The sequence below is a fragment of the Ailuropoda melanoleuca genome, chromosome X, assembly GCF_002007445.2.
Source record: "Ailuropoda melanoleuca isolate Jingjing chromosome X, ASM200744v2, whole genome shotgun sequence".
In the NCBI taxonomy this organism is placed as follows: domain Eukaryota; kingdom Metazoa; phylum Chordata; class Mammalia; order Carnivora; family Ursidae; genus Ailuropoda; species Ailuropoda melanoleuca.
Window position 1 is genome coordinate 43992823 of NC_048238.1, and position 25560 is coordinate 44018382.

General features: G+C 49.5%; 1 protein-coding gene across 5 annotated transcripts in view; it reads right to left on the reverse strand.

Moving 5' to 3' along the window:
* The window catches only part of IQSEC2 (IQ motif and Sec7 domain ArfGEF 2), a 76567-nt gene that overhangs the window by 37243 nt on the left and 13764 nt on the right, over positions 1–25560 (reverse strand). For 2 of the 5 annotated variants that reach the window (XM_019807549.2, XM_019807553.2), the window contains exons 2-3: positions 14770–14799; positions 2347–2442 (exon numbers count right to left, since the gene is read on the reverse strand). In XM_019807549.2, coding sequence (XP_019663108.1) covers positions 2347–2442; positions 14770–14799 — 126 coding nt within the window. Of the gene's footprint in view, positions 1–2346; positions 2443–4276; positions 4533–14769; positions 14800–25560 lie in introns of those variants that run through there. The other 3 variants (XM_019807551.2, XM_019807550.2, XM_019807552.2) reach the window with 3 other exon arrangements.

A 25560-nucleotide genomic window follows, 5' to 3' on the forward strand; every position in this document is an offset into this window, starting at 1 on the left:
CATGTTTCTTGTCAATTCCTAGGAATTTTATTATTTTCCCCTACTATTGTGAAGGAAATCTTTTTCTACTATGTCTTCTTTTTTTTTTTTTAAAGATTTTATTTATTTATTTGACAGAGAGACAGCCAGCGAGAGAGGGAACACAGCAGGGAGTGGGAGAGGAAGAAGCAGGCTCCCAGCGGAGGAGCCCGATGTGGGACTTGATCCTGGAACACCTGGATCACGCCCTGAGCTGAAGGCAGACGCTTAACGACTGCACTACACAGGCGCCCCTCTACTATGTCTTCTGATTAGATATTGCCGGTATTCAGAGAAGCTAATGGTTTGGGTATATATTTATCTTGTATCTAGCCATCTCACATAATTTTCTTATTAGTTCTAATAAATTTTCCTTTTATTCTCTTAGATTATTTAAGTAGACAACCACATCATCTTCAAAGAGTGCTAATTCTGAGTCTTTCTTTCTAATATTTATACTACTTTTTTTCTTTTTTTTACCCCACTGGTTAAAACTTCTAGAAAATATGTTGGTTAGTGACAGTGATGGCAGTCACACTTACTTTGTTCCTGAACTTAATGGCAGTTTATTTAGTATTTCACTATTACATTTGATGATTGTCTTTGGTTTCTGATAAAAAATTCTTTATCAATTTAAGGACATTTTCACTAATAGCTTACTATACTAGTTATCTATTGCTGTGTAACAAATTATCCCAATACAGCAAGATATAACTAGGACACTTACTAAGAGTTCTAAAATCAAGAACGGATGTGTAATTCTATCAGATTATTTTTTCAGCATTTATGGAGATAGTTATATGTTCTGTTTACCTTAATCTATTAATGTAATCCATTACAATAACAGCTTTCCTAATGTTGAACAATCCCTGTGCTCCTGGGACAAACCTTCATTTGTCACGATACATTCTTCTTTCAATACACTGATGGATTCAGTTTGATACTCTTTTATTTAAAATATTTGTGACTTTATTAATATATGAGATTAGGCAGATTAGACTATAGTTTTCTTTCTTTTCTTCTTCTTTTTTTTTTTTTTTTTTTTTTTTTTTTTTTTTTTTTTTTTTTTTTTTTTTTTTTGTCTAAACCTATCCAGTTATACTAGCTTTCTGGAATGAACTGGGAAGCTGTCCATTTTTTTCTATTATCCGATCTTTCCAGATTCTATAGAACTTCCATCACACCAGAACTTCCATAATACCAACTGGGCCCTGGTACCATTTCCGAGGAGAAAACTTTGACCATCTTTTTAACTTCTTCTATATTGTTCTATTCTATTCAGCTTTTCTGTCACTCCTTAAGTCAATATGGTAATTTATATTTTCCTAGAAAACCACCCATTTCATCTAGAGTTTCACATTTATTGGTACAAAAGTATAAAAGCATCTTTTATGACTTTTTTCATCTCTTCAAAATCTGTGGTTAAATCCCCTTCATCATACCTTATTTTAATTATGTCTTTCTTGCCTTTTTCTCTGTCCTATCTGCCAGAGGACAGTCTGTCTAGTTTACTCATCTTTTCAAAAACCACCTCTTAGTTTATCAAATCTTTTGTTTTCTATTTCATTAATTTCTGGTTTTATCTATAGTGATTACTTTATTCTGCTTTCTTTTGGTTGTTCTTTTTCTAAATTCTTGAGTGGAATAATTAGTTCATTTAATTTAAACTGTCTTGTTCTCTAATAAAAGCATTTGAGACTATAAATTTTCCTCTAGGAATCCCCCATGGTCACATCCCGTAGGTTTTGATATATAGTATTCCCGTTGACATTTATTCTAAATAGTCTATAATTGATACTTACCCTAAATAGTCTATAAATTCCATTCTTGTTTCCTCTTTCACCCAAGTATTTTTCAACTTTCAAATAGACCTAACCTTTTTGCCGTTGCTATGAATGTTTCATGTTATTGCATTATAATTAGAAAATGTAAAATGTGATTTCCAATTAACTTGGAAATAATGTTGTTCTCAAAGGTGTGGGCGATTTTTCCCTCTGCCTAAACACCCTTCCCCATCCTATCCAACCGGCAAACTCTTACTCATCCTTCAAAACAGCTCAAATATGACATATTCTTGAACCAACCACTCCCGCTTTTGGGGGCAGGTATCTAGGGAAGGATTTTTAAGGAAGGGCAAACTACAAACAGAACCTGAATGTCCTCTTTGGTCTCCTACCTGGTCTCCCAGTCACTCTCCTCACATGCTCAGACATCCATTCTACATTCATTCCAGGGGCTAGAGGGAGATGGGGGAGGGGGTCTGGCAATGCTGTGGCAGATTTGTCCGGAAGGGTGAAGGATGGGGGGAGGGATGGGTCTAGCTCTTACCTGCTCTCTGCCAGCCTGCCTGAGGGGGTAAGCTTCATGGAGTCAAGGACCTGAGTAGGACAGCAATACTGGTGTAGAGTATGAGACGCTGTGGACCTGAGAGACAGCAAGAGACAGAGAGAGAAAGAGAGACAGAGAGAGAGACAGGGAGGGAGGGGAGAGGAGGATGGGGAGTAGGGACAAGGAAGTGAGAGTGAGTGGGGAAGGGGAGAGGGAAGACTGGGAGGAATGGGTGTTGGAGGATTGGGAATGGAAGAGAAGGGGTGGGAGGTGGGGAGGTAGGGCAGGAGGGAGAGAAGGGAGAGATGGAAGGAGGGAAGGAGGGAAGGAAGGAAGGAAGGAAGGAAGGAAGGAAGGAAGGAAGGAAGGAAGAAAAAAAGAAAAAAACCACAAAGTCAAGAAAGAGAGGACGGCACTCGAACCACAAACAGAACACAACGACAACAGGGGGCAGCAGAGACAAAAGAGCCGGTCTGGGCCTCCTGTGTTCCAGGTGACTCCATGGGGACCTGAGCCACGGAGACACTGGGACACCACAGCAGGGAAGGGGGAAGGGAGCCCTCCTCACACCAGACGCCACACGGGTAGGGAAGAGGGGAGGGGAGGGGGGATGAAAGAGAAAGGGAAAAGCTGTATTGGGGGGGCTCCCCCTTATAGAAGACCCCTTATAAGAAGGGAGGAAGAGATGGAGATAGAAGAGGCTCTGGATCCAAAGAGGGGGAAGAACCCAGGCCAGGTGGGTGGAGGAAACACTGTAGGGAAGAGAGGGAAAGGGACAGAGAGAAACCGAAAGAGACAAGGAAAGGGTGAGACAGAAAAGGAGAAAGACAGAGAAAGAGGAAGACAGAGAAAGGGCGAGACAAAAGACACAGAGAGAAGACAGGCAGAGGCAGAGAGCCCCAGAGCAAAGGAGAGGAGAGGCGAGGGTGGAGGAGAGCTGAGAAGGTCTCAGTGGTCTAGGTGACAGGATGGGACTGGCGCTGAGTGGGTGGGTGGGGCCCAGTGAGCCAGAGGACAGGGTGGTTCCCAGCAGGAGTCTTGGCTTCCAAGGCCAGTGCTGTGCCCCCAGCCCAGGGCAGAGCCCACACTCTACCCCCCAGCCCTGTGCCCCCACCCCTAGTGCAGGGTCCAAAGGCCCCTGTGCCTCCTGCTTCCCACGATTAAAGTCCAGAGAATGGGCCGGGGGCGGGGGGGGGGCAGTAGGGTAGTGAGGCTGAGGGCCTGGTTTATCCAGTGCAGGGTGGACGCTGAGAGTGGAGCTGGCCCTTTCAGGTCACCCAGCCCCTGTCCCCCACAAGCCCCTGAAGGCAGGTTGTGGTCAGGGCCTAGCTGTTCCAAAGCGCAAGAAAAGGCCAGGAAATATGGCTGCAGGCCATTCCAGCTACCCAGTATCTCACTTGTGATTTTGAGGATGCCCAAATCTTAGATCGTTATAGAGATCTTAGAATCTGAGACTGTTCTTGTCAGAGACTCTGAAGTAATCATCATCATCAGAACAACTGTTTTTCAAGTGCCATCGATGTGCCAGTCATGAGCCCCAGTTCTTGACTCATTATCTCATTAAACCTGAGAGGTAGAGCCCCTTCAGCTGCTGGAATGTTCATATCAGAGAATCTCAGCGGCTATGGGGAACCCTGCAGTGCTGAGCCAGGCTAGCATGCCAAGGCAGCCAGTCGTTACACCCCTCATAGGCCCACGGACTGTGCTGCTCAGGGCTCCAGTGTCCTTACAGCGCTGGGCACCCAGATGTCCATGCGCTCACCCACTCTCGCTAACTCCCTCCCCAAGCCAAAGGCCTCCAAGAGTCCAAGAGGGGAGCCAGGAACCAGGAAGCCAGGACGCTGCTGAATCAGCAGCCCAAGGACCACGTCCAGGCCGGGGCAGGGAAGGAGGGGGTCAGGCTGCAAGGTGGAGGGGGCTAGTTTCCTACCTGCTATTCCTCTCAGGGGGCTCCATGGGTCTGGACCTGTCCCGAGGGCAGGCCCCCTGGCCAGGCGGTGCCTCCACTGTGTCACCACCCCCTCCTCCCCAGCCCTTCCCTAGAAGGAGGAACCAAGGAGGCGGGGCCAGGCCAGCCGGGCGGTAGGCCAGACTGCAACTGGAAACTTTGCTCCTTCCCCTGCTCCCCCAGGAGGGCTGGGAACTCCAAGTAAGAGGAAGCAGTTTTGAGAGCTCACAGTGACTCCTCTGGGCCAAACCCAGGCTAGGCTCCCTATATGCATCTTTGCTGGAATCTCCCCAAGCACCCTCTCAAGTATGTGTCACTAGCCCTACTCTCCTGAGGAGAAAACTGAACCAGAGATGTTAAGTAATTGGGCACAGGTACTACAGCTACTAAGTGGCAGAACCTCAAGATCAAGACCTGGTTTGGCCATTCCCCAGATGTGGAGTCTGTCCCCTCGGCCACATGGCTGCCTTGTGAATACAGAAATCTTTCCGTAGAAGCTTTTCAACAAACATTCTCATCTTCTCCACAATTAAAGAGACTCTGTTTTCTTGTTGTGCCCGGATGTTCCAGATCAAGTAATATTCAAATCAACCATTTGGGGAAATCAAGGTGAGGCCCTGGCCAATATTCCTGACCGCTGCAATAAGCTCTCATTCTCTCCTGTGTTGGTTCCTGGACTGACTAAGAGAAATGCTCCCTGAAGAGAAGAGCAAAAATCAGAAGAAACGCCGTTCTGGATCAAGAGGCTCTTCTCCCAAGGAAACTGCCCTGCCTGACTTGACAGATGGGGAAATTGAGGCCTAGAGAGAGGAAGAGTCTTGCTTCTGTTCACACAGCCAGTCAGACTAGAATCCAGATGCCCTGACTCCCCACCTACCTATCACAATCATCTCTGTCTCTCTCTCTCTCCTCCATATGGGTGCGGCTGGAGAAAGGAGAGAATTTGGACGAAGTGAAGGATTGGGGAGGGGGGTTTCCTGAAGAGGCCCACAGCTCCAGCTCAGAGTGTTCCTGTCCTTTCACGGCCTCAGAGTCTAGGCCCCTGGCTGTTCTGAGCAGAAGGCGGCCCTGGGAGGGGCCAGGCAGGCAGTGATCTAGAAGGAATAGGAACTGACAGGCAACAGGCCAGCCTTCCTGCCTTCCTGCCTCCCTGCCGGGGCAGCTGGTTCCTCTCAAGAAAGCCAACGCCGCTGAGAGAGATAGGCCCTCCGGACCACCGCAAAGTTGGCATCTGTGGGTCGGTCGTGGCCTCCTCTCCCTCTTACCACCCTCTAAATCCCCTGTCCTCCAGGCGCAGCTCCAGCCTCAACCCCTGCTTTTTTCTCTCTCCTTCAGCAGCCCTTCTCATTCCTGCAGCAGCTGTGCCCCGTCCCCACACACCCCTGGCCCAGACCTTCCTCTTGGCCTGGCAGGAGCTGAGAGACAGAAATGCTAGTTCCGGCTTTAAGGCTGAGGTTGTGTGACCCAGCGCAAGCTCCTTTCGCTCTGTGGTGAGGCAAAGAGCCTACACTCGGGTGCCTGGTAGAGGGAGTGCAAGTCCCAGCTCTACCACTTCCTAGCTGGATAACCCCTCTGAGGCTCAGTTTCCTTATCTCTAAGAGACAAGTGGCAATTTCTACCTCGTGGGGGCTTGTGAGGATTCAGTGAAACGAATGTACATCTTGATGAAGAGTCAGCTTGAGCCTGAAAGAGTCTGACCCCTCTCCCAGGAAGACAGGGGAGACCCACGGGGAAGCCTATTTGTTTCAGGGAAGGGGAGAATTCTAGGAAAACATCTCTGAGCCACTCCTGGAATTCAGACATATCTGAGAATGTTGGGTAGACTCATGTGATGACCGGTGGCTGAAAGGAAGAAGAATTAAAGGTGAGGAGCTTGACCCCAGCCGCAGGGCACTGGCGGGGCCTTCACTCCCTTATTGAACAGATCCTGTGGACCAGGCACTGGGCCTGATCTCATGGAGCTTGCATCCCAGAGAAGACAGACATTCACCAATGAATGGAATTAAGCTGGGCAAAAAGTGGTGGTAGCAGGGGAGAGTGTTCCAGGCTGAGGAAACAACTTGGACAAAAGACCTGAGGCGGTATTTCCAAGAACTGCGAGGAGGCCAACACAGCTGAGTGGAAAAAAGCAAAGGGGAGAGAGGCAAGACTGGAGATCTAGGCGGGGGTCCAATCATGCAGAGCCTCGGAGGCCACGATAAAGTTTCAGTATTGATACTAAGAGCAGTTTGGCAGCCTGTGGTTCGTGGGCGCGCCCATTGTGGGGAGGGGGAGTATCTCTGAAGCCCTAGAAGTTGTATGGAAAATATTAATGAGTAACAGCATGTCTGTGGGGGAGAGAATGGCTTTCATCAGATCCTCACACGGGTTTATGATCCCCAAAGGGCAGGGAAGCGCCTTATATGATTCCATTCACTAAGCGTCAATCATAAGCTAGAGGGAGGCACCCTGGGACCTTCTCTGAGCTGGCTGCTACCCCCCACCCTCCAGCTAGTCTCAGCCTTCTCCCCCCCCCACCCATCTTCAACCAGTACTCCACCGAGACAGAAGCACTTACATTCTCAACCACACGGCTGTCCAAGCCTTCTCTGCCTCTGCTCAAAAAGCCATTCCCCACCCCCACTCCCACTGCCCCCTCTCCACCTCGCTAGCTCCCCTTTGTTCTTCACAAGTCAGCTTAGAGGCTGTGTCCTCTGGGGACCTGCCCTGACCTCTCCCGTTTCCTTCCCACCTGGCGCTTGTCTCAGCATCGCCTGTTCACGTGCTGTTGCTCCTTCTGGGCCAGGAGCCCTGTGGAGACAGGGGCTGGGGCTTATTTATCCCCGTGTCCCCAGCACCGGGCTCCTAGTCACACGGGTCAGTAAGTGTGGTAGACAATCCACCCTGCGGCGGAGGTTGCAAGATGGGCTGGTAGACACTAGAGGGCACTGCAGCCACTGCAATCGCGGCCTGATGCTGCCCAGGCGGCCCCAAGGCGGCCCCAGGACCAGGTGCGCAGGGAAGCAGAGAAACTCTGCTCCTGGGGCCTGCAGCTCCTCAGCTCTGGGCCTAATTGACCAGAGTCCCAGTTACAGCTTCCCAATTTACCTTCTGCTCCCATTCCAGACCATTTCTCACGACAGCCCCATTCCTCTGCAGATACAGCTTTAGTTCTTCACAAATGCAGGCGCCAAACACGCCTCCCACAGTCGTGGCATACATTTTCTGCTCTGCCCCGACTCTCCACTTCACCTCGTCCCACCCTCACTGCTCACCTGGCCAACTCCTACTTGTCCTCCAAGACTCAGCTTAGATGTCAGCTTAGAGAAGCCTCCCTGACCCTCAGGCTGGGTCGGGTACACTTCTGAGAGGTTCCCGCCCTGCACTTCCCCGGTAATTGTTTGTTTTCTTGTCTGTTTCCCTACTGGACAGTGAGTCTCCTCAGAGCAGGACTCTATTATTCATCGTTGTATCCACTGCTTCTAATTTGGCGCAGTGCCTGGCACATTGGAGGTACTCAATAAATCATCCTTGAGTGAATGAATGGATAGATGGATGAATGGATGGATGGGTGGGTGGACAGGTGGGTGGGAGGGTGGGTGGATGGATGACTCTGGCAAGTCACTTTACCTCCACAGGCTTCAGTTTCCCCACAGCGGTAAAGTGCACACAATCACCTCTACTTGGCGGGGTGGCCGAGAGGTTTAAAGAGAATGTGTGCCAAATGCTCCCTGGCAGTATGCAGCAGACATTTTGTGGATCAAAGCAATTATTAATATTTGGAAGAGTTAAAAAAAAAGGAGGGGAGGGGAGAGGAGAAGTTGAAGGAGACCCTGCCCTGAATCTGGGATGGTGTCTCCCACTCACATTTACCATTTACATGTGGAAGATGGCTTTAGCGATCATGAGAAAACTATCATTCTTATTAAAAATAACAACAGCACCTTCTATGTGCCAGGCCAGAAACAGGAGGCCCTGGGGAGGCGGTGGGCAGCCTCTAAGTCTCAGCCAGAGGATGTGAGGCCAAGGCCGTGGGCATTGGCCCTGCGTCTGGAGAGCAGTCATAATGGGCACAGCTGGTTCCAAACTCTTTACTCATAGGTGAAAACTTGTCTAAGAGGTCATTAATTCTCTCTGTAATTAATGTAAAACTGCAGGGGTTTGTATTAATGGAAAAGTAAGCTCAAGCGTCAAGCTGATAATATTGATAATGTGTGCTTGTAATTATATACTGCAGATAACTATAAATTCAGTCACTGCACTAATAAAATGTGAAAATTCCCAAAGCAACCAAGAACTCAGTAGCAGCTGGTACCCTGAGGAGCACTGACGCCAGTTGTTCCGAGGTTATGAAAATCACCACACACTGATAGCAACGGTAATATTCACTGTGCACTTAAAAGCTGTTCTGGCATTTAAAGGGGGGAATTATTTCGATAAAATGGGGTGTTTTAAGAAAAGAACACGGAAATTGAAAGCACAGTGAGAAAAGGTCAACTTGCATTAGAGTAGGAACGGAAGTCTTGATGGATGGGCAATCTTAGCACCGTGGGCTCTGAGCAGACTGTCCCACCCCAGGCACTGACCTCACTTACGCACCCAGAAAAACTGCTCACTGTGGAAGTATTTGACCTGTCTCCCCTCACCCACTTCTAACAGAACTGACTCCCCCCACAGCTCCTTGTTGTCTTGTGTTACCATAGGCTGGACAGAAACACTGCAGTCATATGGAATGGACCCTTAAGCCAGAAGGTCACATAGCTTGTGAGCTGGCAGCCACAGCAAGTCGTGTGAAAGCAGAGGAGGCTAGTCCAGAGAGACAAGTCAGTGACCAAGAGACGACAGGGATCAAGCAAGCCATGAGCTACAGAGAGAATGAGACACGGGCTGGGAGATGCAGAGAGAGAGAGAGAGAGAAATCTTGGTCCTTGACTTCTTGGTCTTGCTTCCAGTTGGTGTGAGGCCTGGCTATATATACTTCATTTCTCAGATTCTGTGAGATGTAGCCTCACAATAGTCCCCCCCCCACTCTTTATTCTGGAGCGAGTTTGAGTGGGTTTCTGTTCCCTGCAAGAAAATGTACCCAGACTAAGACAAGGGAAAATTGGGTATATAAGTGCAGGGCTTGCATAAGCAAGACCGCATAGGGAACATTATGCAGGGAGCGGGGAAGGCAATTATAAAGTGTTTGTGTTTGCTCACTCAAATGCTCCCTCATTTCCTTACACTTGCTACCACAGACACACGCTATAGCCACACACACACACACACACGCTGACATTCAGTGGCACGCAGAAACAAGGGCAGTGATGACTAGATATGCTTTTGCGCAGACACCCAGACACACAAGGACATGTGCCAGTGCCCCTGTGCTCTCCGCACCCACATGGACACGGAACCGGGTGGCACACCGGAGTGCACCGACACGCATGAACACAGTGGTACTGCCCGCGAGGCTCGGGGCAGGAGTTGAGGCTTGACTGGGCTCTGTGCAGCCTCCCTCCCCAGCTGCCAAGTGACTCATCCCCAGGGCTGCTAATTAAAGCCAGGACAGAGGGGACAGAGGCAAGGGGAGGGGAAGAGAGAGAAGGCAAGTTTATTTTGGTGCCAACCAGGCACGCAGCCAGCTCAGGGGTCACCCACTTCCTGGGGCTGGGCCAGGCAGAGGCAGGAGAACACAAACAGGAAAGGGAGGGAAGACCCTCTTACCCCTTCTTGTTCCTCATGAGCTTCCTGGAATGGCAACTCCTTTGGGAAAATTACCCAACTTCCCCCCATTCTCCTCTATCCCACTGTCATCCCAGCTTTACCCACTCCAGGCTCTTGTCCTTACAACTGGCTTCTCCTCTTCAGCACCCTCCCATATGGGCTTGCCAGAGCCAGCTCACTTGTGTCTCTACCCCACTTTCGTCCCTCCCAACCCCCAAAAGACCATCCACCACAGGTCTAGTATACAGGCTATGCTCTATGTGCTTCTGGAATTCCATTGGGTTGACTCCTGTACAGTGTGGTGACTCCAACTCTGATGGTCTGAATTCCTATCCTAGTTCTCCTGTGGGATAAACTATTTCAGCGAAGATTAGTCTCCTCACTGGTAAAATGACAAGAATATACACCTGATAGCATTATTATGGAGATTAAATGAGAGAGTATAGGTGAAGTGGCCAGCAGGGTGCCTGGCACGTAACAGCTTTAGCTAATGTGCACTAAATGCTGCCGCTGCTAACACCCCACCTCAGGCCCGGGGTAGCAGCAATTACACAGAACCAAGTTCCAAGCCTGGTTCCACCACGCAGTCCCCGGGGAACCTCAAAGTCGCAAAAGCTCACAGAGCACTGCCTCATCCGAAAAATGGGGATTCGTGATGTGACACCAGAGATTTACTGTAAAGATTTGAGCCTGTCAAGCATCCCGTGTGGAGCCCAGCCCTTAGAAGCTGCCAGGTAAATGGAGCAGTGAACACTCAGGACAGCAAGGAGAAGCTCAGACCTTTGGAGCCAGAGCATCCCAGGAGGGAGGAAGCAGGCAGGGTGGACCAAGGCAGCCAGGGAAGGCTTCCCAGAGTGAGCAGGACTGGAGTTGGGTCCCCAGAGCCAGAAAGGATTCAGCAGACACTAAGTGACAGGGTTCCAGGCACAGGACATGATGGGAACAGAGAGCTGGGCAGGGCGGGCCACCAGGCTATGCCACCAAACAGGAGGCGGCTTGGGAGGGAAGACCTGGACACAGCTGGGTTTCCTCCCAGGACTGGTGGCGTCTGAGACATGCGGCTGGGGGAGCCTTGGGAGGTCCGTGAGTTCTCAGCCACCCCAGATTTCCAGGAGGTCAAAACAAGGAAGAATCTTAGAGATGATCTAATCCAAACTCCGGTCAGACAGATGGGGGCACTGAGGCCCGCCCAGAGTGGGAGGCCTCCTCTGGGAACCGAGCCAGCAGTGGCTCCTCCTCCCACTTCTCCTCCCCAATGCAGCGGCTCCCGTTGCCATGGGGACATCCCTGGCTCTGCGGGTGTCAGTGGCTCCCCCACCTCCTCCCTCCTTCCCTAGCAACAGGCCACCTCCTTGGCTCTCATCCTTGCGTGCCTGGCAACCCCAGCCTGGTCCCCAAGGCCCCCTAGTTTCAGCCTGACCCTCCCTACCACGGTGGTGCCTCTAAACCCCAGGCTCCCTCGCCTTCTGGCGGCAGAGGTACGGCCCCTCCTACCTCTGGGGGCACATCTCCACATTCCTCAAGCTTGACTCTCCAGTAAAAGACAATGGATTGGGGTAGACGAGGGCAGAGGGCACGACACTGTATTGAGCACTATCATATGCTGAACACTGTTTTATTTCCATTTCTCTCATCTAACCCAGAGAAGTCAGAATTGTTGTCCCCATTTCACTGGTGAAGAAGCCAAGGATCAGAGAAGTTCAGTGACTTTGCAGAGAGTGCACAGCTAGGAAGCAGGCTCCCTGAGAGCTAGCTTTGTGAACTTCAGCCATCGCCCTCTGTGGACCTTGGTTTCAAGTGCCTGTAGCCTTGACAGCTTCTCACAAATCCACAGGAAGTCCGGGCACCTTCCTCTGCCCACAGCCCTCACGCAACCCAGCTGTGCAGCTCTAATTAGACTCCCCACTTCCTCTGGCACCCCATACTTAGAAGCCCTCAGGCCTTGGTGGTTTTCAATCTACCGACCCTGCTCCCTCCTTGCTGCTCTGTTGCACAATAGCCAAGGCCTAGTCCCAATCCTTGGTGTTTCTTCTGCCCACCTAAACCTTTCCCTTTTACAGACACAGACACACAATGTTTATTAGATGAGGACACTGGGGCTCCAAGGGATGAACGGACTTGTCCAAAGTCACATAACTAGAAAGTGACCTAGCTATAAATGGAGCCCTCTGTCCGGATCCAGTCGCTTCCCTTGCTACCCTGCAGAGCCCAGTCTCTCTCCTCCAGCCTTCCCTGGTTCCACTGATGACAGAAGGTATCTGACCCAGCCCCAGTCCGTGTTCTGAACTTTAACATTAGCTCTTTTTCTGCCCAGATCTGTTTCAGCCCAACCCCCTGCACCTGCTCTGATCCTGCCCTCACTTCGGAAGCAAGCTGGTTCCACTTCCAGCGATGTGAACCACCCCCACCCCCACGGCCACGCAGAGTCTGCATGTCAGTCCTCCACAGCTGGGGTCAGAGTCTGCCTTCTCCAGGAAGCTCTCCCTGATCCCTAACTGAAGTGAGCGTAACATCTATGTGGAGTCCTGGCAGCGTCCTCACACGGTCCCCCCCCAGCCCTGGTTCCAAGTTCCAGGGTCTTCCCACCACGTTTGCCTGATCTTGCCCCACAGGTGCTATGTTTTAGGACCCTTCCACAGCCCAAGTGTGACCCTTGCTTCTCAACTGCTGAGTCCTCAAGGACCCGGTAGCCTCCTGGACTATGGGCCCAAGACGGATGTCGTGCAGCACATCTTAGTAAACCAAATGCTGGCTTTGGAACCAGACAGCACAAGGTATGAGTCAGAGTGGTGCCACCCTGACCTCTTGCTCTTCTTTTCTCGGGCAAGGCGCTGACCCTCTGGGGCACCTCATTTTCCTCATCTGTAAATCAGGGATCCCAATCCACGTCTAACAGGGCTGTTGGGAGCATTAAATAAGATCATGTTCAGAGTTCTTAATATGTGAGAAGCAAATGATAACCGCTATTATTACTAATATTAGGATGATGATGAGGAGGATTATTATTATCTGAGAGGCTGTCAAGAGCTCCCGCAGTGGCAGCGTGGGCAGGGCTCTGGGCTTGATGCCAGGCAGACCTGGGTTTGAATCCCGGCCCAGCCATCTACTCGTTGCGTGGCTGTAGGCAAAACCCATAACCAGCCCAAGCTTCAGCTTCTTCAACTGTAAAACAGTGATAAGGCCAGCCCAGGTTCCACCTACAGTATCACTGGGGGGATCAAACAAAAGAAAGTCCCTGACAACTTTTGTTAAGTTGTAAAGTCCCAATGCATGTCACCATGACTTATGATTATGAGCATTAGTAAACACCGGGAGCTATGGGTCCTAGGAACTTCCCTGCTGGGCAGAGCTGGGAGCTAGAGATGCCTTTGATCAGGTTCCTTGACGAGTAGCAGAGCTATCAGTGCTCAGAGCCATGCCCGGTTGCTTTTCTCCAAACCCGCAGTAGGACAGCGGGATCCGTGTCCTTTGCTAAACTAGTGCCTTCTTAAATGCTAGGACAGGCTGTGCCTGAGCCGTACTCCTTGGCTGCCTGCTGGGACTAATTGCATCTTGTCATGTACTCTTTGCCTGGACGCTGGGCCTGACTGCCTCCATCACAGTCTACTGCCTTCCCGCTGGTCACAGCCCCTACCTTGGCCCTAGGCATCAGCGTGCTTGTCCCACGGCCCCTGCCTGGGACGCCAGGATGCCGTGTGTCTCATGATGCACTACACTCCCGGCTGTATGCTGCAATCCTCAGCCCCTCTCCCACATCTGCTACCTGAATGGCAGAACCTGGGCTGCTGTATATGGTCGGGCAAGCTGTGCCCTGTGCAAGGGTTCACAGCCAAGAGGCCACAAATGGGGGCTGACATGCAAACTGAGCTCTGCTCCCTGAGCTGGGAACCCTGGTGAGTGGCTGCAGTAGCCCTGTAGGAAGGAAACATTCGAGCCACTCAGTGGATTCCACCCTTCACGAAGGCACTGTGTGTGCTAGTTAGGCACTGTGTAGCCCTGGCTAGGACTCAGTGTATCCATCCCATGCCTCGGTTACCTGGGCCCCCCTCATCTCAGAGGCCAACCACATCGCCCCTGGCCTCAATGCTAAGACTGAATGGGCCCCAGCCTGAGTCCCCCATCATTCCCATATAGACCCTAGCCTTGATACTTGTGTCTTCTCGAAGCCTCTGATGGGTTAAGGCCTGGGAAATGTACAAATAGCCCTTGTCTTTATCCCAGTTTTACTCTCATCTCCCCAAGTGGCAGACTGATCACACCGTGACAACTTACTGAAGCTTATAAACCCTTTTTAAGCAAGCATGTAAATACAAAATGTGCCCTTGTCACCATAATGCATGTTTCTAATGTGTAGAATGTGTCACATCGAAAGTCCACCCTTATCCCACTACTCAGGGCCAGCGCAGTTTGGGGTGGAGCGCCAACACTGGACCAGGGAAGCCCCACTTCTCTCATAGAAGGTGGAGAAGGTCCCAGGTCCAGAGCCGGCCTCTCTGCAGGTTGGCTTTCCCATCTGGGCAGCAACCATGAGTCCCTCTGGGGTTTAGCCCAGCCCAGAGGAGCTAGGGTCAGAAAGACTGAAGAACAGTTTTCAACCCCCTTCCCGCACCTGCCACACTCGCCCCAGTCCTCTCACTCTGCTCCATACCCATTCCTAATACCAACGGGACAAAACCCCTGGGCTTGACCCCCGCCCCTGCCCATGGATCCCCAAGTAACCAACCAGAGGGCCCAACCCCAGTCCCCGTCCCATCTCCCAACTGCTACTAGAGAAAGGGGGTACTGACCTGACTGTCCTGGAATTCTCACCATCAGATCTGAAAGGGAAACAGAAAAAAAAACCCAATGATCAGCAAAATGCTCCATATGCTTCTTCTCCCAGGCCCTATGCAATGGCCTTGCAGCCCAACACATGTCACAAATGTGAGGGGTAGGGTATTTCATGTAGAGAAGAGCCAGTGCGAAGGCTGGGAGATGGTGAAGGGCCTGGCTGGGTTGTTGGGACAGGGAGGGAGACAGTGTGGCTGGGGTGGACCGAGCAAGGGGAGGAGTGGTAGGTGGTGAGGTCAGAGAGGTGCCAGGAACCAACCACGTGGGGCCTGGTGGGTCAGAGGGAGAAGTGAGGCCCAAATTCAAGTGGCTGAGAGGCAGCCTGCAGCTGTGGGCCAGGGCACAGCCCAAGCTTTAAACACAGAGAGACCTAGCCTTGGATATTGGTTCTGCTACATACCAGCCCTGTGACCCAGGCAAGCCACTTCCCTTCTCAAGATCTGAGCCTCAGTCTCCCCATTTGGAACACAAGGCCAATCCTGGCAGGGCTGTTGGGATGATTAAGCCCTTTGGAACCCAGCAGACAAATGCCAGGTATTATTAATAACATAGAAAAAGCTTTGCCAATTGCCTGGTCCAACCTGCTTATTTTCTAGATGAAGAGAAAGAGGCTGAGGGGTAAGTGAGTCAGCTGCTGGGCTCCTTTCTACTACATTGGTCTGCCTTCTTCATTGTGAGGCCCCCTCAGAGGTGAAGGAAGGGCGAGAGAAGAGAATGGAGTGGAGGACAGCTTTGAAGGAACTGAAGGAATGAGCGGAATCTGAATCACACCCCTCTGGCTGCCCCTCCTTAGAGGGGGGTGTGTAGTGAGTGGGGGGGGGATTGGGACAGTGGAGCTGGTGCCTTGGGGGTGGGTAAGGGGAGGAAGAAGGACCAGGGAACTTGGAAGAAGTGGGAAAGTGTGGGAAGCAGCCTTTCTCATCCCCTTTGGCTCCTTCCTCCTCCCTTACACTCCTCCCCACTCCCCGCCCAGCCTCTTCCCAGGCAGAGAAGACAGAGATAACACATCACAGGCTCTGTCCTCAGGTGAGAGAACCAAGACTCAACCTCAGTGAGAGGAGCATCATCTATGCTGGGTGCAAAATGAGAGAGGGATGCACAGGGAGAGGAGGTGGACCTCAGGAGGGAGTATTTGTTAGAAGAGTGAATGAAGCCCTCACGGGCAAGGTGGGGCAGACAAGCATCAGGGTGCTGGAGCTCTAACTGCGTGAGTACAGGGCTCCCAGTTGTTTTTTTGAAGATTTTATTTATTCATTTGAGACACAGAAATATAGGGAGACAGAGAAACTGAGAGAGAGAGAGAGAGAGAGAGAGAGCGCATGAGCAGGAGGAGAGGGAGAGGGAGAAGCAGACTCCCCGCTGAACCTGGAGCCAGAGGAGGTGGGGCTCAATCCCAGGACCCAGAGATCATGACCTGAGCCCAAGGCAGATACCTAACCATCTGAGCCACCCAGGCACCCAGTTCTGCTACTCACTAGCCACGTAATCCTGGGGAAGGCATTCCCCTATGCCCAGCCTGGGCTTTTTGACTTGGGAAATGGGTGGGGGAGAGAATTCCTCCTCAACAGGTGGCTATGAGGCTCCGCCTAGCACAGTGTCTGCGTGGCACGTGGTGCATGTTCAGCCAAGCACAGTGGCACTAACCTTTAGCCTTCACGGCCTCCTAAAGGACAGAGGACCAGGGCCACAGAGCACCTTTTCACATTTATTAAAACTTTCCATCTCACTTTGCAGCAGCAAGATTGCTCCTGAGGCCCGGCCCAATTACTCACAGGTGCCAGGTCAGAGGGGTCTGACTTCAATGACTCCCCAGCTGTCGACAGAATTGAGGTCAAGCCCCTCAGCCCCTCAGCCCCTCTCCCTAACACTAACCCTCTGCTCCATGCAGGTTTGTCTTCTCACCACCCCACCCCCAACCCCCAGCACACAATCAGACCCAGACTTGGGAATATGAACCTTCCAGGAGCTCGCGAGCCCGGCTACCTTGCCCCAATCTACTTTAGAGCATAAGCAACCTATATAATCATCTCCATCAGCATGTGAATAATCACTGAGCCCCTGCTATGCACCAGGCACAGTGTCAAGCTCTTTCCTTACATTACCTACTTTGATCCTGTAATGTGGGAACTGCTCATCCAATTTTAAGATGACGACACTGAGACTCAGAGAGGTTGAAATGATTTGCCACACATCATACAAGTAGGGGAACTTGGCATGAACACCAAAGCTCGTGCTCTTACCACCACCCTCCACTGTACCAGCGGCTCAGTGCTGGGCACATACGCACCGTTAAAGTGAGTTTCCTTATCCTACTTCCCTAATGTCAAGACAGACTATTCCTGTCTAGGGCTCTTTGTTCTGCGAGGTTATCACATAGGCACCTCTGCTCCAAAAGCATTTCTCTCTTTTTTAAAAGATTTTATTTATTTATTTGAGAAGGGGAGAGTAGGAGCGGGTGGGGGAGGGGCAGAAGGAAAGGGAGAAAGCAGACTCCCCACTGAGCAGGGAGCCCAACGCAGGGCTCCAGGGCTCGGGGCTGGTGGGGGGGGGCGGCTCAGGACTCCATCCCAGGACCCTGAGATCCTCACCTGAGTTGAAGGCAGATGCTTAACCGACTGAGCCACCAAGGTGCCCCTCCAAGAGCATTTCTATGGGATGTGTTACAGTCCTCAAGATAGCAGCTAAGGGCAGCAAAAGAGCTCTGAGCCATGATGCAGAATGAATTAACCAGTTCTCCTCACTGTGGACTGATTCTTACTAGTTTGAGGGTCTATGGCATCGTGTGACCCTCAATGTAGGGGTGCATTCCACCTCAGAGGTTTACAGCCCCTTATACATTTAGTATATTATTAATTATGTGTAGATAACAATCACCACTAATGCTGCCCTTTCCTATACCTCTTTGGGGCTAATGCCCTGCCTAATGGTCAGTCTACCTCTTACTCCACGGAGCTGAGCCACCATTCTTTGGGAGGCAGCACAGACTTGGATAAGTCACTGCTGTCTGGACCTTGGTTCCTCACCTATAAACAATGGCGCTATGTTAGTTGAGTTCCAGACAATCTTCAGGTCCTAAAATATGTCGTTCCTTCAGAATGCCAGAGTTTCTCTTTTGTGTCAACTGGGTTCAGCTGTCTACATAGAGACCCAAAGACCCAGGGTACCAGGCCTCCTTTTATCAGTCCATGTCAGGAGAAGAGACCCATCTCTGCTGCTACTCCCACAGCCTTCTCCTAATGAAAGGCCACTGGGGACCCCAGGGTTCTCGAAAGGTTTAGCTGGGCCAATTCCTATCCTCAGGAGTGGTCCTCAATAAACAGTAACTTATTGAAGCCTCTGAGTACAGTGACCACATTTTCTGAACCAAAAACTTGGCTATGTAATCTCACCAAGGATTTTAAGTAATCTCTACCCCCAATGTGGGGCTCAAACTCACAATCCTGAGATCAAGAGTGTCATCCTCTTCCCACTGAGCCAGTCGCTGGATCCCACTGACGGAGGATTTTGATGCTGCTGCTTCCAGGTACAAGAAGCAATCTGGCAGACGGGACAATAAATGGCAAAATATTGAAAGTTTCTGAACCTGTGAGGGGCTTATGGGGATAACAGGGCAGAATAACTGAAAAGAATGTACGCCCCTGAGTTGCCGTATTGGAGTTTGTACCCTCGCCTCCTGACTGGTTCCCTGCCTCTGGTTTCGGTCCTCTGAGCCATCTGAAAACAGTACCTGGGGAAACAATAAGGTGCCCACCCCAAGAACCTGGAATTAGATAAACAAGACAGTCCTCTGACAGCTAAACTAATAAACATAAAATACATCAGAAACGAGACATGCAAAGTTACCCCAAAGAGACAGACGGGTCCTCAAGTCAGGATCTGAGTTGAGTAACATGTCAAAAAAATTGGGTGCCTAACAGAAAGGAGATTGGACACCCATGGAGGTAGATTTTTTTTAAAGGACGCTTGAAGGAGGGGCACCTGGGTGGCTCAGTCGGTTAAGCATCTGCCTTCGGCTCAGGTCATGATCCCGGGTTCCTGGGATTGAGCCTCGCATCGGGCTCCCTGCTCAGCGGAGAGTCTGCTCCACTCCCTGTTCGTGCTCTTTCTCTCTCACTCTGTCTCTCTCAAATAAATAAAATCTTCAAAAAAAAAAAAAAAAAGGAGGCTTGAAGGACAACTGTGAACTGGGCTCCTTCCAGCAGTGCCCTGAGGAGAAAGAGGTGGGCACCCTGGCCCAGGGATCTCACAGGTCTCTCGAAAAGCTGAGAACCAGCCTTGGGGTAACCAGGCACCTTCTCTCCTAGCCATCACTTTGTCTAACTACAAGTCTCTTCACTGGAGTACTCCCTTCTCACTGCTAAAGGAACTTCTCTAAAATGCAAATCAGCTGACATGGCTCTGCTTCAAGTATTCAGTAACTCCTTGCATTGACTTCCCTGCCTGTCCAGCCCAAACTCTCCAAAGCTCTCCATCTCACTCTGCCCTCCCATCGACTTTTCTAGCACATCTGGTATTTACTACCTGGAACACTCCTGCCTCTCTTTTGGTCTTTTTTTTTTTAAGATTTTATTTATTTATTTGACAGAGAGAGACAGCCAGTGAGAGAGAGACAAGCAGGGGGAGTGGGAGAGGAAGAAGCAGGCTCCCAGCGGAGGAGCCGATGTGGGCTCTATCCCACAACGCCAGGATCAAGCCCTGAGCCGAAAGCAAAACGCTTAATGACTGAGCCACCCAGGCGCCCCTAAGTTATTTTTAATTGTATTAAAGTGATATGTGAAACAGTTTTAAAAGTCATATTGTAAAAGGATCTTAACAGAATGAAACTCCTTTTCAACAGTATTTTTCTGAGTTCACTTTCAGATTTCTAAAGTATATGTTCATATTGCTAATCTGCTTGGGAAATTTGTTTTCTTGTGTGTCCTTTTACATTTTTTTTTTGCCAAAGTAATAAATGTATGTAGATTTTCAAGTCACACAGGACTGTGAGGGTTGTAACAGAAAACACAAATTCCCCACTTTACGCCCTTCCCACCCCTAACCCCCTCTCTCACAGACAAACCCTCTTCAACTCTTTTAACTGCTTGTTCAGGTATTTGCCTCCTCATTGCTGAAGAGCCCATGTGGGGCGCCTGGGTGGCTCAGTTGGTTAAGCGTCTGCCTTTGGCTCAGGTCATGATCTCAGGGTCCTGGGACAGAGTCCCTCATCAGGCTCCCTGCTCAGCGGGGAGCCTGCTTCACCCTCTGCCCTTCCCGTCCACTCCCCTGCTTATGCTCGCCATAGCATATGCTATGACTACATTTCCTTCCCCATACAACTTTTCCTCTTCCCTGGTGTTGATGGTGGTGACAGTGATGATGACTTTGCTTGCTTAGTTTTCTTCATGATTGGTTCTCCCCAAACAGTCAGGAGTGCATTTCTCCTCTCAATGTGTTTTGACACCTCAGGTAATCCATCAGATTTTCTTTCTTTCTTTCTTTTTTTTTTCCCCTTCGAGGGAGGGACAACTGCATTGTCCCAACTGCAATTCAGGCTGGGCACTCTCTAGACCCACATAAGAGTGCAAGAGGATCTTGTCCCCTCCCTCTCACTCTGGGATTCCTTTCGCCTCTCTTCTGCATTGAATTTCCTGTTTCCTAGATTCCTTGGCCTTTTTTCTGAGTTTGTGTCCACATTTTGCTGGAGCACATTCTCTAGCGCTCCTCTGAGAAAAGAGGACTGGGACATAAAATCTTTAGACCCCATCTGTCTGAAAACGTCTTCCTTATGCCCTCCGCTTTGATTGATACTTCAACTTAGTATAGACTTCTAGGTTGGAAATTATGTTCGCTCAGAATTTTGAGAACACTGCTCCATTGTATCCTAGCTTCCAATGTTGCTATTGAGAAATCCAATGCCATTCTCTTTTTTGATCCTTTGTGCATGATATTTTTTTTCCTGGAATCTTTCAGGATCTTCTCTTTATCCCTGGTATTCTGGAATTCCACAGGCATACCTTGGTGTGGGTCTTTTTATCATTTATTTTGCTGGTTACTCAGTGGGATTTTCATTCCTTCAGTTCTGGGACATGTTCTTGTATTTTGGCTTTGATCACTTCCTTCCTGCTGTTTCTTCCTCTCTCTATTTCTGGAACTCCTGTTGTTGGATGTTGGGGTTCCTCAACTGATCCTCCAATTTTCTCATCTTTTCTGTTGCCTATTTATTCGTCTTGTTATTCTGCTTCCTAGGATAGTTTGTCTCCTTTTATTTTCTAATCCTTCCCACTGAAATCTTTATTTTGACTCTCACTATCTTTAATTTCCCAGGTTTCTTCTCCCTCCTGACCTCTGTTTCTTCCAAGTTCCTTTGTTTTCTCTTTGTTTGCTAACTTTTTTGGTCACTCTTACAGGTTGATGGTCTTCTTCAAATAGCCTTGTGCTATCTGATCATCTCTAGCTACCTAAGGCTTGTCGGGGTGCGCGCGCGTGTGTGTTAAATGTCAGTTGGACTGAGGTTTAATGTACATAAAATAAATATACCTATCTTAAGGGTCCTTGGCTGGTGATCCTTGGCGATTGGTTCCCATGACATTAATAAGCAGATGGGAAGCTCTGTGTATGATGGAGTTTGCCAATGGGTGGGCCTCACTACAACTGCTGGGCTGAAGCCTGTTCTTTTGCTGAAAGACTCCCACATGTCATCTTTTGGAGGCCTTTTTCTAGAGTCTTTCAGTTTCCTCAGAGAAGACTACTTTGCTCTCTTGTATGGTCCTAACTTTGGCATCCTAGAAGTGGGGGGGGGGAGGTTGGGGTCCCGCTGTTTTAGGATGCAGATCCCTTTGCTTATAACCTTGTTTCATTCCACCTTTCATTGTGCCTGGTATCCCCAAGCCCAGGGCCTCTTAACTTCAGTTTCTCCAAAGAATCAAGAGCCATCTGCAGGGATGGGGCTTGGTGGTGGCGGTGGGGAGGTCCCTCACTAGATGGGGCCAGGGAGGGGACAAGAGGGTCTGTTCACAGACTTTCAATATTCTCCTTGTTTTCAATCCCACACCTCTCCCAGCCTTCTATAGTTCCTAGCACCTCTGAATCCTAAGAATTTCTGGGGCTCTCTGGGTGGAATAGTTTACGTCTGGTCAGCACCCCGGGCCCTGTGTATTTCTACCTTTTTTATTTCTTTACTCATATTCCAGCTGGATTTGGGGAAGCAGCAGAAATAAATAAGTTTATTCAACTCATTATGTTTAACAGGAAGTTCCTCTTCTTACTGCAGCCAACTCCTATTCATCTTCCGTGACTCATTTAGGCAAGACCTCCTCCAGAAAGCTTCTCTTAATGCCTCTAGGCTGGATGAGGAGGCCCTCCTCTGCCCCCCTGCTGTGTCCTTTTCTTGCTTCCATCATAGCCCGGATCAAACTGTTCTGAAAGTGTCCATTTCCATGCCTGACTCTCCCTGTCGATCAGGAGCCCCTGGCGGTCTGGGCTGTGACGTAGTCCTGCCTATACCTCCAGATCTCAGGGTCTGGCCCACAGAGGTACAGAGTCACTGTGCGGTGATGGAATGAATGAATAAATGAATGACTACCAGAATGAATCAGACCCAGCCGGAGGAACCATCCAGAAAGGGAAATAAGCTGAAGATAATTGTTCCTCTACAAGGCCAGTTCCCTAAAAGCTGTTAAGTTCCCTAAAAGCTATATGTGCAAGCTTGCCCACTGCAGCATGATTTAAAACCGTGGAAAAATGGGCCCAGCTTCTATGCCCTACATTCGGAGGATGGTTAAGTACCTTATAGTATATCAGTTGCCATTAAAAATAATGCTTGCAAAGAATATGCAATTACATGGGGGAAACGCTCAAGTGAAAAGAAGCAAGAAAAAATTGTATGTGCTGTATCATTTCAACTATATGAAAAGAATGAAAAGAACAAGGGAAATACACCAAATGCTCACAGTGGCTGCCTTTGTGTGCTGTAATTACGGGTAATGTTTTTCTCCTCTACTTTTCCAAGTTCTTCTATATTTTCTAATGCAAGAATGCATTAAATGTCTAATTTTCATAAAAGCTCCTAAGAAATGAAGATAAATGTCCTGAGAGCGCTATGGAGAAAATACTGTGAGGGGCACCTAGGAGTCTGTGTGCAGGTCCAGCAGTGCTTGCTGGGGAGGCTCTGTTCTTCACCGTCCAGAGGCCTGAAAGATTCAGGCCCACGAACACCCGCCCCCACACCACAAAAGCAGGACTTCGCTCGAGACGCCAAAGGAGGAGGATCTTGAAGTCTGGCTTCTTACAAATCACAATACCATAGGCCATACTGGAAAACAGAGGCCCCTATACTGGACCCCAAACTTCAGATGCTCCTCTCCATGAGGTAAAGTGTCTGTGGGGCCAAGGGAATATGATCATCAGGACCTTTGGCCCTCTGTCTTCTAGACTGCATGCCAGGTACCCAGAACCCCAGAATTCCCTGCCCGCATCTCTTGAGCTTATTTGCAAGAATTGTGTGGTCTTATTATCTGGGTCCATCTGCTAGGCCCAACAGGTGGCCAAGGGGAAGTTGGAGGGAGGCAGGGCTTTGATGTGGACTGGAGTGTCCATATACATCTCACGGTTCTGTATGAACCAAAGGTGAGAAGAGAATAGGGGAGGGCCAAGGGCCTCGGCTGGTACCTTGCCTGGGCTCTGTAGAAGTAGAGGCGGGCAAGTCCACAGGTCCTTAGGCCTCAGGGTTTATAGAAAAGGTCTAACACTGAGAGGTGGACAGATCTGCATTCAAATCCACTTATTTGCTGTGTGACCATCAATCAGCCCATTCCTTTCTCTGAACCTCAGTTTCCCCAACTGTAAAACAGGTGTAATAATTTCCAACCTCAGAGGGCTGTGGTGAGGCTTTCTGGGGGACAGATTGGCCTAGTGGTTATGAGCACAGGCTTTGTGTCAGATAGGCCTAGGCCTCAATCGTAGCTCTGCCCCTCTTAACTATGTGATTTACATCTGTAAGGCTCAGTTTGCTCCTCCGTATAAAGAGATAACAATAGCATTAACCCAATAGGGTTGTTGGAAGGATTGTGGTTGTACAGAATACGTAATAACATTGGAAAATGCTTAAATGGGGAAAAGCTGCTTAATAATAGTTGTGCAAATATTGGTCATGGTGGAGCTGACGGGGCCTTCTGTACTCCCCATCCCCCTGCCCAGCCTTATTTTTTACCATAGCCCTGACCACTCTAGGACATATTCTGTATCTTCTTGTTTCTTTTCTGCCCCTGCCCCCCAACATACACACAACAGAATATCAGCTTCACAGGGCAGAGATTTTATCTGTTTTGTTCTCTGTGTCCAAGTACCTAGAAAAATGTGAGATACAGAGAAGATGTTCTTCTACAGTTAAGTAAATATCTGCTACTTAGGGGTAAAAAGGCATTCTTGGCTAATAAAATAGCCAGAATATAGGCATGGGGGCACAAAGTCCACTATGCTTAGGGAACCCTAGGCAACTTGAGTACTGGTCAGGAAGGGAAGACCGTGGCTAGAGAGATGAGTGGAGCCATGGCCTGACCAAAAGGAGCACGCAAGAGTTTCCCTAGACCACAAGTGCTGTAAAGACTTACTTGTGATGATGGCCAGGGACTGGAAAAGCCCTCGGGGAGAGGCAAAGATACCTCCCAAGTTCAAGAGCCATCTAAATCATGGCAATGTGAAAAATGACTGTAAAAACCTTTTGAAAGATAATTCAGGTGGAGAAGAAGACTCCTGCTTAAGAGACCCATCTGAGCCCAGAATCAGACCTAGAAATGACACAGAGGCAGGTAGAGAGAGTGTGAGGATGAGACAATGGTGACATGCGAGATAATCCCATAAAGGTTAATAAAAGAGAAAAACCAGATGAACCACTGGACAAATCAGAACGCTTGTTGGATGATGAAATCTCTTTCAGCAATGGATCCCCCCGACATCGAAGGCCAAGGTGGTGGCAGGGATGCAAAATGAAGGCCAAGGCAATTTCAGTTGCCGGTTGTCCTTTCGCTGGTGATTACTCTTCCTGTGGTCCTTGATTACCACCATTCATTGAACAAGCTCTGGGGTGCCAGGGATGCTGAGGATGATGATGAAGACGGCTGCACACTTCAGAGGAAATATTTGGCTATCACTTTTTAAATTTCTTTCTCGGGAAGTAATGAGGCAAGTGCCACTTCACATTTTATTTTAAAAAGAAGATAGGCAGAGGCTACAACAAAGAGCCTTGAATACCAGGCAACAGCATGTCTCTTGTAATTTCTGGGGAGCTCTTGTGGAGCTCAGCCCCGGGAGTGGGAGTGATAAGGTCAGGTGCTCCCTTCCCCCATCTCATGTTCCTTCTTGTCAAGCAGGCTTTATTTGGTCTTTAGCATATTCTGCCTTCTAGTAATCCAAAAAGAATAAAGTGACTATTTATTAAGCACCTACGACAGTTCGGGGCTTGTGTTATGTTCTTAACAGCTGGGCGAAATGGTTATTCTTCTTCCCATTGTATAGATGTGAAACTCAGGCTCAGGGTAGTGATGTGATTTGCCTAGAGTTTCAACAGCTAATGAGGTGGAGCTGAGATTCAAGTCTGGGTTGGTCTGACTCTAAAATCAATGCTTTTAGCTGCTACAGCTGTGGTTTCCTTCTGTCATGTCAGAGCTAAGTGGCACTTCATCTCCCATACCAGCCTGTGAGCTTGGCCTCTCTCCCCCACCTGGCTCCAATCTCCCCTACACACAGTGCAGCCCAAGCCGCCCAAGCCCGCC